Source organism: Mycena indigotica, assembly GCF_014461135.1.
Source record: "Mycena indigotica strain 171206Taipei chromosome Unknown Mind.scaff0003, whole genome shotgun sequence".
NCBI lineage: Eukaryota > Fungi > Basidiomycota > Agaricomycetes > Agaricales > Mycenaceae > Mycena > Mycena indigotica.
In genome coordinates, this window is record NW_023503002.1 from 4,540,789 (window position 1) to 4,555,215 (window position 14,427).

Consider the following 14,427-nt stretch of genomic DNA (forward strand, 5'->3'; position numbering starts at 1 on the left):
CGCTCGCGCGACCAAGCAATGACCTGCATCGACAGTCGATTACGTGCCGATCCTACACTCCAAGCGTCGCATCATTGCATTCTCTCGTCAGCGACATGACACGCTGGACTGTGGCTGCCTACGTGGATGCCCCCCACACATGGTTATCATCGTGACCGGTTGTGCGCAGTGCGCACAGACTTCGGAACGGACGCAAAGAGCCAGAAAAGGTGCGCCGGACCCGACATTCGCGCGGACGCCGACGGGTGAGGCGGTGCGGCCTCCGCAGCACCTGATAATTGGCTGCCCGACAATCCCGAGGATGCAATTTGTCGCATTTAGCGGAACGCTCGGGATTTGCTCAATGTTGTTCCCCCGGCGAGGTAGCTGCAGATGGACTTGTTTGCACTCGGCGATGTGTGCCCAATGCTCAGATTCTGAAGGCACCGCAGTCGAGAATGCAGGGCCTGCGGCCATAACACGCCGCAAGTCGCTCGCTTGCGTTGAGGCAGTGCCAAGGATTGTCGGTGTCTGATCCGCGCGTCGCCCTGTGAACGTATGATGATTGTCTGCCGTGTCAGAGATGCCAAGAGATGTTCCAAACACGGAGCCAGTTCAGGAACATTTTTCCTTATGTAACCAAAATCTCCAGTTTTTCAAAAGATCCTGATTTTTAGTTACTTAGTTGCTTCAGTGTGGTACTTGAGAGAAATTCCGAGCGCTATACCCGTTGTTCACTCTGACAGCATTTCGTTTTCAATTTACAGCCTGAGCTACAAGATGATATATACAAGGTCAATGGAAAGCATGTGCCGCTTGCGCATTTGCAGGCCAGTGCGTGCGCCGAAGCATCAGCGCATACGACGGCGCGACGCCCGACCAGAACTCCGCCACATCCAGGGCGACCGTCCCCTCACTGTACGCCACCCGGCGCAGGATCTCACGCGCTGCCGCGTCGGCGCCGAACAGCTGCGCCCCGCTGCACGGCGGCTCTCGATTCCGCTCGACCCGGCCGGGGTTCTCGCCATACCTGAACACCGTGGTGTCGCCGGGCCGCATGGGCGTTACGTGAAGGCCGCTCGCCTGGTAGTCCGCATCCATGAGCACGCGCAGGAAGTCCCTATCCTCGGGTGTAAGGTCGAGGGAGTCGTGATCTGCACAACTCTGATCAATAAGATACAGAAATTCAGAATGCGGAGACGGACGTTGGCGGTACTGGCGCAGCGCGGCACAGCCCTTTTTATGGCCGCCCTCCCGCCAGTCGACCTTTTGACACGCTTCGGAGCAGTAGACGACCACGCGGCAGCCCGAGCAGCGCTTAAACTCAGACTCCGGACCCACATGGCGGCAGTATGCGAATTCCTGGCTCGAGCATTAGCGTGGATTTCGGAAGAGCGGCCGGCGTATACTGACCTTCAGACTGTCACACATTTTTCGCGGTGGGAACTCGCCCGCACGATAGCGTTGGAAGAGCGACAGACGTGCCTCGGCGACGCGGTGGAACGGCTCCCAACAGTTTTTAAAGAACTGGGTACCCTTGAACGCGTCTGTTGCGACAGAGGCCTCGAGCCCGGGCAATACGTCGCCCAAAGCCTCCAGAACATTCGTGCGAACTAGCGCAGCGGGAAGGATGCTGTTGAAGAAGCCCTTCAAAAGGTAGGTGTTTTGTGGTGTGTCGTTATGGAAGTCGGCTGGTGCGAGGTTGACCATTGCTTCGAGAAACCGATGGCGGATGACATCCGGGATGTGATGATGGTGCGGGGGGAAGGATACAATGAACGAGATGAGGTCGAACGCGGGCTCCACCAGGCCCTCCATGATCATCGGGTCGAAATTCAACCTGGTCACAGTGGAGTATGTGTACATGATGTCGCACAGCAGCGCAACGAGGCCGCGTTCCAGCATCGCGTCCAGCAGCGGGTTTGGTTTTATCGGTCGGAAGCGGATCAGAGGTTCTGTGCGCCGCAGGAACTGGGCCGCAGAGTGGACGCAGCCGGAGATTAGCTCAAGTTTGGCATCGCCGTCCTCCTCCGCGGTAGTAACGGCGGCCGCGAGCTCACACCTCGCAAAGTCGAGATGGCGGTAAAGCACCTGCCCTAAGCTTTCCAGTGTCCCCCCCGCCCCCTCGACGGCTTGCTGCAAGCCCTCTCGAGTGTATACCGCCTCGGCAACGAGCACACCAAACATAGCCTGGGCAGCCTCGTCGCGGTCCGAGTCGTCTGTTGCCCGTTCAGTAAAGCCTGCTGCTGTAGGCTCCCCAAAGACGCGCGCCCATGCAGCGAACATGGCCTTGATAGAGCCCGGTACGGACAGCATCTGCGCGACCGCATCATCTCCGTCGCCGGCATGGAAGCTGAGCGCAAAGAACAGCGCTAGCAGCACTTTATCGACCGCTGGTACGTTGTACTCGGGGAGCGCGTAGAAGAAGAGGAGCCACTGCAGAGTCGGCGCCCACAGCTCTTTGGCGGCGGCGGCGGCCCGTCCCGCGATGAGCGGCAGCACGCGGAGTGCCGCCCATGCAAGCGTGACATGGACGGGGTCCGGCTCAGCAGTGATGCGCGCGGGATCCAGCAGTCGTGCAAGTGCCGGGAGGAGGCGTAACTTCGTTTGCTCCTCCTCCTCATCCGACTGCAGGAAAACGAGAATAGGGTCGAAGTCGCTGAGAGCGGCGTTTGGCGAGCAGACCGCGTCGACGGCAGCCTGGGTCGGTGAGGGAGAGCCTCGTCGGACAATGCATCCCCACGCACCTTGATGTCTGCCGGCAATCCGTCCAGCACAGCAGGCTGCAAAAGATCGTGCATGGTGGGAGAAGACAAGAAAACACGAGGTGATGCCCTGCTGACAGCTTTACGTCTTCATCAAATCGATCAGCAACTCGCGGGCCGATTGCCAGTTTGCAGCTTTGCACATTTTTCGTAAGATTACGGACGTACGGCCTAGTCTCGGATACCCAGACGTTCGCTTAGTAGCCGGATTCGTGTCCATATATGTTAATTGACGACGTGTTTGACATTTGATTGATGATAGAGAGGTGGGAAAATTTTTGGACGGTTTATACGCCCTAAAATTTTCCCACCACCGCAACATCAATCAAATGTCAGAAATGTCATCCATTAACATATTTGGACACAAATCCGTTTGCTTCCCCCTCTTGAATTGCGTATAAACGTCTGGGTTTCCGAGACTAGTACGGCCGTCCGGGCGGTACCAGGGACAAGTGCGGACCATCAATTGCGCAATGACTCGAGTACAAACAATATTGAGCGACGGCACCTCCTCTTGATTGCCAAGCCAAGCTCTCCCGCCTGTCCTCAATCTGTGCCCGCCCTGTTTTCATGGCGGCCGCTGAGAGCGCGTACCATGTGAGCTGCACAGTGAGCAGGCCAACAAATACCAAGTTTAACCTTGCACATGGCCTCGATTACCCGTCGCCACGCATGTGGTCCTCTGCGGGCGCGCCAAACCGCAGCGTCTGTGTCTCCAGACCGCTGGGCTGCGACACGTCCGACATGAGCCCCGCATTGCCTGCCTGGTGCAGACTAAGCATGAGGCGACACAGCAGCGCGACCGAGATGCTGCATGGAGCGGCTGAGTCAATCGATGGCAAAGGGAAGTAAACAGGAGACGGACTTGGTTGTAAACCACGAAAGGGAGCCGGCGAGCAACATGTCCCCAAGCTGCAGAACAATGAAATGGGAGGAGTAGAACTGGGCGTTGTGACGCACATAAAAGGTTAAGAGGTTGGCGAGATTCGCGAGGACTATTATACTGCAACAAATTAACACAGTCTCACTCTATCGGAAATAAAACCCACCCAAAGTACAGTGCCCCGTCTTTATACATTCGCTCGAGCAAAGTTTCTGGGCGGTCCAACTCGGCATTATGTTGACGGCTGGCCATGCGGAGTGGGAGGCGGACGCGCAGGGTGACAGGACGTTGGATATAGACACGGCGGACAGTGAGAAGAAAGACGACGGTGTCGCAGACGAGGCTGGTGTCAGTTAGATAAGACTGGATAGTAAGAACGAGGCACGCACAGCCCTTCCCATGCTCCAGCGAGCCCTGCGAGGAGATATTAGTCAGCGCGGCATTATCGCAGAGAAAGAAATAATACGTAGAGCCCTCGGATTTGCGTCAGAATCATTGAAATCTAGGGGGGAGTCGACATACGTTTGCCTAGTGAACGCGACATGACAACCATGAAGCGCGGGGACACCAAGCGGCGGTGAAATCACGACTGGGCGTCCATATTCAATAATCGCCCACTTGAAACGTAGCGCTCAGCGAACGCCGAAGCAACAGGAGGAGCGACTCACCAGAGCTAATGCGCCGCTCACGCTTCCAATACTCAACAGGAAGCCGAGTATCCAAAAGTTGAGGCCGTACATCGCGAAAACGCGGACGATGAGCGTAACTGAATTCGGCAGTGAATCTATAGGCAGCAGCCTGAGAGTGAAAGCCGCAGCGTACTTTCGACGAGAAGCTCCTGAATGACAAGCAGCACTTCCCAAACGAGCTGCATACGCACACAGCTGCACCCCAGAAACGTCAGACAGCCGCTTTCGTGTGCGTGAGTAATCGCCAATTCGGCTTACCTCTAGCGTGTTTATGTATCAGTCTTTGAACGGAAGCGAGCAAAGCACAGGAAGACGCACCTCATGCCCCAGATCCCCCAAGTAAAAAGCCACGACAGCAAAGCTAGCTAGCAGCCCAGTGTACCGCACGAGGAGGAACCAGAACGTGCTCATGCGGAGGGAGGACGCCCAGATGTACTTGACCTCCGCGCGCAGCGTGAGGAGGTGGTCGTATGTGAGAAGCACTAGCGTGGTCAGCGCGAGCCAAGCGATGCACAAACGAAGGCGGCTCACCGACGCCGATGAGGAAGAAGCTGCGGTGGACGCGACTGCCACGTTGTCAGCCGATGCTGGCGGAACAGCAAAACTGGAGACGCACTGGTCTGAAACGAACTGGGCGGGCTCGAGGATGTCCATGGGCGCTGCGACGCCGATGGCTCTGGAGGCCGTGTGGGGAAGGGATGGCGGGAAAAGCAGAAGAGTGGGCTGAGTTCTCACGCCGCATGGGAATGTGATGTCATGATGTGTTTCTGTGATTGCCGTCTTGGCAAATGTCCACGATCGAATTAGAAAACTAGTAGTGGTGGCAGAGTGCTGGCCAAATATGATTATATTATTTTATGGGCATAATATATTATAATCATATCATATTCAGAGCTCCAACCCAATAATATATTTGTAGTATAGTATAATCATATTCAGCTGCAAAATATGAATATGTTATGAATATATTCAACTATAATCTAGTATGCATTAGTATCTCTTGATATATTTGACATATTTGCTGCTAGAAAAAATAATCAAAAACATAGAATATATGCTGGATTGTCAGGGCAACTTCCTTTCGGGCCTCTCTAATTCCAGCCTGGGTTATATAGGACTCTTAAAATACAATCAGGGGCATTGCCACTAGTATTAGGTTGCACTTGATCAGAGGTTCTGCACTATGTTCAATAGGGTCAACCCAAAGTGTCAGGAGTGATCAAAGTGATCACTCCTGACACTTGTTCCTACTAGGAGTAATGTATGAACCACCATATATAATAGATAATATGTGACATTGATCAGAAGTAGGGCTAACTCAGACTAAGATTGTACATGGACTGAGAAAATAGCCATGATCATCTACCTGACTACTTAGTTGAATATTCTGTGACTATAATATAGTATAGTAATAATATAATATAGTATAGTAATAATATAATATAATATATTCAAACATAATCATATTCAAGTGATCCACCACGGGTATAATATATTTATAATATTCTGAATATATTCAATATTTAATCAACCATAATATGATTCTGGCCAGCACTAAAAACTAACTTACTGCTTGAAGCCACAACCTGAAAGAACTCTCCGTTGGCAAGTTAAGTTAACCAGAGGGAGGCAGAAATAAAGCTTTAAGGTTGCAGGGCGGCGATAATCTGCACGTTGTGCTGCAGCAGAGAAAATTTAAAAGGAAGATCCACTCCACATACCCTTGGCGAACGGGTGTGTGTTAACGGATGGATATGGGTATGGAAGTGGCGCTAAGGGGGCAGGAAAAAAGAAGCATAGATGCTTAAAAAAATCCAGTGCTCACAGACGGACCGACCGACCGTGACATGCATGACAATTTCCTATTTGAGCATGTGTTTCACAGAATCACCTGATTGATCTTTTTTTTTTTGTTGATTCACATTTATATTCTGCCAGCAATTACACTACAGCTACTAAGGCACAGTGCTTGTATAAGCAGCCATTAGGTGCGTCGGACATCATGGCAGAGCTATATGATTGATAGGGTCGTTGGGGTGCCTGTATCAGTTGAATGTCAACAGTCATAGGTATAAATGCATGAGGTTAGTGCTGGCCACAATCATATTATGGTTGATTAAATACGGAATATATTCAGAATGTTATGGATATATTATGCCTTTAGTCAATCACTTGAATATGATTATTATTTGAATATATCATATTTGAATATATTATGTTATGATATGACTATTCGATATTATGGCTACAAAATATTCAAATATAGTAAGGTGGATTTGTAAGGGCAACCCCAGGTACTCGATTGATGATTATCCAACAGCTAGTACAGCACCAAGTCAGCAAAGCAAGGGTGAGAATAACAGACTGATGTTCATACTGCACGGTAGGTAGCAGTTCACGTAGGAGTGTAAACTGAGGAGAGAGAGAAAATTGAGTAGTATGGTATTTTATTTTATTGTATTTTTTTGATACTTGCTTGAGGTTGGGAGAAATGAAGTATATGTTGAGGGTAGTCAAATGTGGATTATAGGACCAGTGCATATTGGAACACTCTGGATTTTGTGAGTGGGGTGATGTATCACAGTGGCTAGGTGCTGGGCTATCAGTACCTGCCGCCCTTGTTCAACTCGAGTGGTGGTATATATTGAAAATGGTGTCTTTTTTTTAAGAATTTGAATGTTAATCTGTATAGCACAGGGGCTTTCCAGAGCGGAAGTAGATTTTTGGTTTATGTGAAATTGGGTGCCAGGATTGGCACCAAAGTGACTGGGAAATTCCTAGCCCTGTGCTCCGCACCCAAAGTCGGTGTCCTTGATTGTCTGAACTCTTGGCTATCAATTTACACATTTGAAGGTCTGACCGTGAAACACCAGTGTGAGGATGTATACCCCAGTATTGTATGTATCATTGTGATACATGGTGCATGCTGGAAAGGGTGGCAGGGCACTAGAGTAGTCATGATCACTGGCATGCTCAGCCAGGCAGGCTGCCAATCACAGTCCAGAAGCTGGAGGCTGGGGTGCAGATGTGTCCGGTTCAACAGGGGATCAGGACCGGAATATCATAACCTTGAAACCCTTGAGTTTTTTTTGGGTATGGAGGTCTGGTCAAGGGTCCATCCCGCAGGAGGCTGACTGAGTTTAGGCTCTGTGATATGCATGGCTGGACTGGTGTGCATGAAGTCGGATGCCCATCATAGATGCAAAAGTTAGGGCTCCCCCTTTTTCTTTCTTTTCTTTTTTTCCCCAATTATATGATATATATATAGCAAGGCACAGGCTCCAATATGGTGCATGTCTGTGTAGATACAAGTGAGTATGCTCTACAAGTTGCCTTGCTCTTTAGCAAGGTCCTGACCGGTTAATATTCCATCATCTGATAACAACAAACAAGCATAAGCTGATATGTAAGCGGTAGTATGTCATGATGATGATGCATCAAGATCCTCTTGGCATGAGACTGGCACTCTCTGACTGGTCTTTCATCCGGTTTTGCAGATCATAACAACAAGTTTGCCTCCTGATGAGTCAGATCTTCCCACTGTCCTACAGTGAAAGGAAGTCTGTTTCTTAATGTTTCAACTTATTACTCTTATACTAAGCAGATGTCGTGTGAATGTATGCACATGTTTGGCATTAGCTTTGACAATTAATTTGCTCCACACTTCCATTTTTGGGGTTACTGCTGTTAAAGTCCTAAATTAGTGAGAAAAGCTGTAAAATGTGACCAATCCCAATTGGGATGCAAAGCTGTAAGTGATGTGATGTCTTGCACCCAGTACTGTGAACAAGTTGTATCTAAGGTTATCTACAGGTAGATATTCTCAAATCACCCACAAATTGAGAAATAAGTACACACAGTTTAGTGACTGTTGCACTTAGCATATAACCATTTGACTTCCAGCGCGAATCTCCCATCTGAATTCCAGCTGGAATTCTCCACCGGGATGCTCTTGCTGGCGATCAGGTGGAGTCCATCTGGACCCACCAGATGTTGGTTTGTATGGAGACCACCTGGAATGTCCAGCTGGCCCACAGCTGTGAGCACTTGTGCAGATGTGGCTGGTTTAACGGGGAGTGGGACCAGGATATCATGACTTTGAAACCTTTAAGTTTTTGGCATTGGGCATGGAGGTCTGGTCGAGGGTCTGGTGTTAAGTACTTATAGACTGCAGTCGCTGACATGCGGAGCCAGGCAGGCGGCCTGGTGCCAACCACAGTGCTGCTCCAGAGGCAGGGGGGGGTGCAGATGTGGCTGGTTCAACGGGAGAGTGGGACCAGGATGTCATCGCCAAGAATGTTTTGAGTTTTTGGGTCTGGTCAAGGGGCTGGTGTTTGTGATTTCTGGAGGAGGGCCAGCGGGATATACGGGTGTGGTATGTAGGTCATGGGCAGCACATGCCAGTGGGCTGGGGCCTACAGCCGTACGGGGGACCGGTGTGCGTGGTTCGACACGGAGTCGGGCGCATATCATCCTGAATGTTTCTTGCTTTTTGATTTATGCGATTGAGTAGGGGTTGGCCTGAGAGGAGATGATATATTTCATTTGTATAGAGTATATAGCTATGCAGGGTGTACTGAGGTAAGTAATTGGGGCACGATGGGCCTGAGGGCGGATATGCAAAGGTGTGTGCGTGATTTGCATGATATGAGCTATGAGCAGCACCTAGGTGCCCAGAGACGCTTGACTTGCCACGGCGGGGGACAGGTGTGCGCGCGCGGTTCAGCACGGAGCGGGACGGCACATCATGGTTCATGTTGAAATAGTTGACTTTTTTTTCGCTTTTTTCTTTTTGGTTAGCTCGATTGTGATGCATGACACGGGTCTGCTCCCGTGTTTCGTACCTGCGGCAGGGCGACTTGACGTGTAATTTATGGCTTGTAATTGTCTGGCTGCGTCGGCCGTCGACGTCAGCGGGCCCACGTCAGCTGCTTGGTCATCCGGCCTCCAAGTCTTGGCTCCGGCCACCACACGCACTCCACCTGCCCCTGCCCACCCTCGCGCTCGCGCTCGCCACCCTCCCCAGCGCGCCCGCCAGCGAGCCAGGCACGCAAACCACGCCACGTCAGCGCCAGGCACCTCCGCGCTTCTCGGGCTCGGCGCTCGGCGATCAGGCCCCGCCGCAGCCACCCAGGTCAGGGCGTCGTCACTGACGACAATCACACACCCCTTCGCTTTGCTCTCCCATGGCGTCCTCGCCCTCGCCGTCGTCCGCTCGACGCTCGCCCTCTCCCTCGCCCTCAGCGACGTCGACGGGCAGCTCGTCGTCGTTCCTCTTCCCGCAGACGTTCACCACGGATGGCCCCACCGGCACCGATGTGCCCCCGCTGCCCAGCCCGCCCGGCGGGGGCGCAGGCGGGGGCGGAGGAGGGAGTGGGAATCCGCAGCCCGGTATCCAGGGCTCCGCGCAGCTCTACTGTGCGTCATCGTCTCCTGCCACCCACCCTCTCTCCGCTGACCAGCCCCTAGTATACACCTTCCTCGCGACGCTCATCCTGCTCCTCGGCGTCTCGTCCGCGATCGTCGCGCGCTCGCTGCTGCTGCGCCGGCGCCACCGCCGCATGATCGCGGAGGCGATCGCGAACGGGACGTGGCAGCCGCCCGCGCCGCGCGTGCGCGTGGACCTCCGCAGGAAGCCGCGCCTGTGGGACGCGCATGTCGCGCCGCCGCTCGCAGACGCGGCGCAGGCGGGCGACAGGGCGTGGGCCGGCGTGGTCCCGTTTGCCGCGTCGTACATCCCGCCGCCGTCGCTGGCCGCAGCGACGACGACGACGACGACGTCGCCGGGCGTCTCGGGCACCAGCACGCCGGCGGTGTTATCGACAGTCCCCTCCACGACCGCGCTCCCGCTCAGCCTCGAGCAGCCCCGCGTCCGCGTCGCGGTGCTCATCGCCATGCCCACGCCCGCCTTGTTCCCGTCCCTGGCTCCCTCGCCGTCATCAGCAGCGCCACAGACGGGCTGGCCGGCCCCGTTTTCGCATGTGGGCCCCGACGGGCGGCCCGTGGACGAGGACGACGTGCTGCTGCCGCCGCTGCAGGTCGGCATCGTCAGCGTCGGGGTCGTGCCCGCGCAGGACGGGGATGCCGATGGCGAGGGTGCGGCGGGTAAGCGGGACAGCGAGGAAGGCCAGGAGCAGGAACGGAGAGAAGAAGAAGAGGCGCGGTAGCGCGTGTACTTGTCTGTACATTTTATTTCCCTTTCTGTTTTTGTCATGGTGTGGTGTCGACGAACGATAGAGTCACTTATGCGTATCTCACGTAGCGTACAGTACAGTAAAAGTAAAGCAAAATGAATGTATCGCCCGCACTTTGCCGTGGGCATTGTGACGAACCAGAAATATGGTATGGCGGGGACAAAATACGAACCCAGGCCGCCAGTTTCAGATAAGTCAAGGATAAGTAAGAGGGCCCAGGGGGTGTAAAGAGTAGATCTAGTTTCACAGCCACTAAATGTGTCACCTAGACTAGGTGACCTAGTTCCGCCAAATCAGGCGCATTTTGGTGCGGGACCTGATTTTTTCAACACAGCTATCTACATCGGCATGTGTAGCAGGCGCATACCCAACCCTCGTTGCAGAGCAGCCAGATCCGAGAGCGTAATTTTTAGCTGAATATGTAATGATTTTAGAGCTAAATCAGAATGATGTGACAAGCGTTATTATTGTTCGGGGTGAGTGCTCTGCAAGAGGGCTGGCGCAACTAGCCCGGCCCGGCTCTGAACCGTGTGTAACCCCCGCCCACCACTCTTTTCTTCCTCCACATCCAACCCCTCTTCACAGCCTGTGAACGACGTGTCGACTCCAGTCCCGACACCTTCCAGACCCCCTCTGCCTCCGCCGCCACCCCGGAAGCCCACCAAACTGGTATACAAGTGGTCTATTCGCGAACACGGGCCAGCAGCCCTCTTGTAGAGCGAACCCACACTTTTCCGTCACATTTGTCACACTTCGGATTTATCGGTTAATCAATCATATCACATTCGGCCTTAAACTACACTACTAGGATTGTGAGCTCTACAACGAGGGCTGGGCATGAGCCTGCATGTGTAGTAAGTACTACACACCGGGGTTTCTGTCCCGAAGTAGGGTTTATTTATGACAAACAGCAGACAAAAAAAATGTATACTATAACAACTATTCTATGGCAATCAAAGCAGCAAAAAGGGCCATTGGGGACCACTATTTTTAATTCTGCTTAGGCACCCATTTTTTTTGGCTGAAACCCTAGCTGGAGTGCATTGAAATCCCACAGATTGTAGTCATCACCTGATATTAGTCTGGATAAATGTTTAACTTGAGGGATCAACACACACACTAACTTGGTGCAAATTTAGTCTGTAAGTTTTATCTCGTATCCATCAGGGTATCTATTATCATGGGCCCATTTTAAAGCTTAGCACAAGTGTCAATACCCATGGATGTCACCACAGGTACCCACAAGAAAACATCCGCGGGTTTTGTCAGGGGAACCTCCCCTTCGGCCCGGAGACGCGCCGGATTCCGGTCCGATTCCGGTTCCGACTCCGGTCCGGCCCTCCATCTCGCCCGCACAATCACCGATCCGTCAACACCCTCCCGACAGTCGCCCTGGGACCTCGCCTGCGACACCGCCCAAGCCTTCTGTGCCCGACAGCGGCAGCTACGGACAAGCAGTATATAGTCAGCTCCCTAGCAGGCGGACCCTTGGAGTTTCTTCTTTTTGGATCCTCCCCTGCTAGGACCTTGATCTCAGGCCTCCGGGGTTGCCCTTACAGCAGAAGAAGCTCTCAGGCTCGGAGTACGAGTCCGTTCCGCCCTCGTCACCGCCCCTGCCACTTGTCCCCTCCTCCTCTGCTCCTGTGGTCCCCGCACCCGTCATGCTGTCCGGAGTCACTCCTACCGCAGACACCCGGCTGGACTCACTCGAGGCGAAAATCGATAGCCTAACTGAGGCCCTTACTCTTCTCACCACCCAGGCTTCCGCTGCCGCTGCCGCCGCTAATACTGCTGGCGGACCCCAAACAACACCACCCCCGGAGACGTCGATTCCGACTCCGACTCCGGTTCAGGGCGATTCCGAGGCCCTCTTTGGCGACATCAACCTCGCCTCAAAATTGGTCCTGCGACCAAACCCTCCGTTCACCTTCAACGGCGATCGGAAACGCGGCCGCGCGTTTCTCTATGCGGTCCGCACCTACGCCCGCCTTGCCCCTGAGGCCTTCGTGGTCAACGGAGAGGCGAGCGAGGAAAAGGCCGTCCGCTATGCCATGTCGTTTATGGCAGAAGGACCCGCTCAGCAATGGGCGGAGCGCCACGGAAGCAAAGCCCCGTTTCCGTTTCCGTCCTGGGGCTCGTTCGTTTCCGAGTTTCGACTCCGGTTCGTTGAGGAGAATGAGCAAGATCACGCTCTCTCCAGGCTGGAGACTTCCGCCTATCACATGGGCACAAAGGATGTCTACCAGTACACTGACGACTTCGAGGACCTGATGGACCTCGCCAGATTCGAAGATGCATTGGTCAAGGTGACCAAGTTCCACCATGGACTTGATCCCTTGATCAACAACGGAATCACGTCCTCAAACGACCCCCCGGACCTCCGGGATTACCTTAGCTGGCGCACCCGGGCATTCCGTCAATACGAGGCCCTGGTCCAGGCCCCCAAGACGCCTGGCGGTTTGATTCGGACTCCGTTTCCGGTCAACCGCATCCCGGCTCCGGCCCCTTTCCGCCCGGTGGCTCCGGTCGTGCCACCCGTGGCCCGCGCCCCCGCTCCAGCGCCTCCAGCTCCCGTCCCTATAGAGTTGGATCGCACCAGGGCTGGGGGTGCCCCTTGTCGCGCCTGCTTCAGGTGCGGCGACCCAAACCATCTCGCCCGAGATTGCCCCCTCCCCGCCAATGTCCGCTCGATGGACATCCTCGACGAGGTGATCCAACAACTCGGTGATGAGATGTTAGCGGAGTTGATCGCCCGCTACACGGACACAGCTGCCCTGCCGGAGACGGCAGCGGAGTCGATGGCCGAAGAGGATTTTGTTTCCCGCGACGAGTGACTGGTGTGCCCTCGTTCGCGTCTATAAATCGTTTTGCCTCTTTGTATGATGAATGCAGTTCCTTGCCCTACAATGAGCCCGAAACGAAAGACACACCCTCTCCTGCCCCCACCTCGACTCCGCCCGCGACTCCGGTCATCGTCCTTCGCCGCCTCACTGCCTGGGAAAAGAAACTGCCCAGGCAGTATACTGTTGCCGCTGCCCCTGGGGCGAACTCCCTCCACCTCCCGTTGGAGCTAGAGTCCACTACCAGCACACTGAAGCTCTCGCTCTCTGGGCTTGTCGACTGTGGTGCCACCTCCGACTTCATTGAAACGCACTATGTCACTCGGAATGGCATTCCGGTCCGCACCCTCGATCAGCCGATTCCGGTTTTCAATGTCGATGGCACCCCCAATGACGCAGGCTCCATCAAACAGATCGCGGACTTGGTCCTGCGCTACGAAGGCCATGCTGAACGAGTTCAACTAGCCGTCACTCATCTTGGCAAGCAAGACCTCATCCTGGGGTACTCCTGGTTGCGGAAACACAACCCAGAGATCAATTGGGAAACCAAGGAGGTCAAGATGACACGGTGTCCCTGCAATTGCTCGACCTGCCGCAAGGAGGAGCGTGTCGAACGGACCGAGTTGCGGCGACTCCGGTCACTCCAGAAACGTCTCCGCTCCGGCCTGTTCCCCTCGGTTTGCACTATAGACCTCTCTGGCCCTGAGGACGGAGACGATTCCGACTCCGGTCTCGATTCCGACCTGCCTGATCTGACACCGGACTCGGACTCGGACGACGACGATGACCAGCTCAAAGATGGTGACCGCATCTTCTACACCTCGTTTTGCCCCTCGGAGGAGATACGCGCAGGTAGCACCGTCTCACAGCGCCTGGCCGAAGCCTTTGCCAGGAACTCCACCCCTCCGCCCTCCGAGATCCCGGACTGGGCTAAGGAGTTCCAGGGACGTCTTCAACAAGGAGTCCTTCGATACGCTACCGGAACGGAGAGCCTGGGACCATGCCATTGAACTCGTCCCCGACGCTAAGCCCACCAACTGCAAGGTGTACCCCATCTCGCCCCTCAAGCAGCGCGAG

The 14,427-nt window shown here is 54.1% G+C and overlaps 3 protein-coding genes across 3 annotated transcripts; 1 reads left to right on the top strand and 2 right to left on the bottom strand.

Annotated features, from left to right (window-relative positions):
- Window positions 1–774: 774 nt before the first annotated feature.
- MIND_00392500 (MYND-type domain-containing protein) lies at window positions 775–2,780 on the bottom strand (the record flags this gene model as incomplete). Its single annotated transcript, XM_037360754.1, has 4 exons — window positions 775–1,133; window positions 1,185–1,341; window positions 1,393–2,679; window positions 2,727–2,780. 4 exons carry the CDS (start codon window positions 2,778–2,780, stop codon window positions 775–777), a joined length of 1,857 nt encoding a protein of 618 aa, XP_037223639.1.
- A 620-nt stretch (window positions 2,781–3,400) lies between these two features.
- Window positions 3,401–5,030, bottom strand: MIND_00392600 (uncharacterized protein; the record flags this gene model as incomplete). The annotated part of the gene is made up of 12 exons (XM_037360755.1): window positions 4,933–5,030; window positions 4,848–4,882; window positions 4,633–4,798; window positions 4,450–4,511; window positions 4,296–4,393; window positions 4,150–4,244; window positions 4,094–4,101; window positions 4,017–4,041; window positions 3,794–3,970; window positions 3,705–3,747; window positions 3,610–3,656; window positions 3,401–3,554 (listed from the first exon to the last, which is right to left on the bottom strand). Exons 1-12 carry the CDS (start codon window positions 4,968–4,970, stop codon window positions 3,401–3,403), a joined length of 948 nt encoding a protein of 315 aa, XP_037223640.1. The 5' UTR covers window positions 4,971–5,030.
- Window positions 5,031–9,502: 4,472 nt separating this feature from the next.
- On the top strand, window positions 9,503–10,483 carry MIND_00392700 (uncharacterized protein; the record flags this gene model as incomplete). Its single annotated transcript, XM_037360756.1, has 2 exons — window positions 9,503–9,734; window positions 9,786–10,483. 2 exons carry the CDS (start codon window positions 9,503–9,505, stop codon window positions 10,481–10,483), a joined length of 930 nt encoding a protein of 309 aa, XP_037223641.1.
- Between the last annotated feature and the right edge of the window lie 3,944 nt (window positions 10,484–14,427).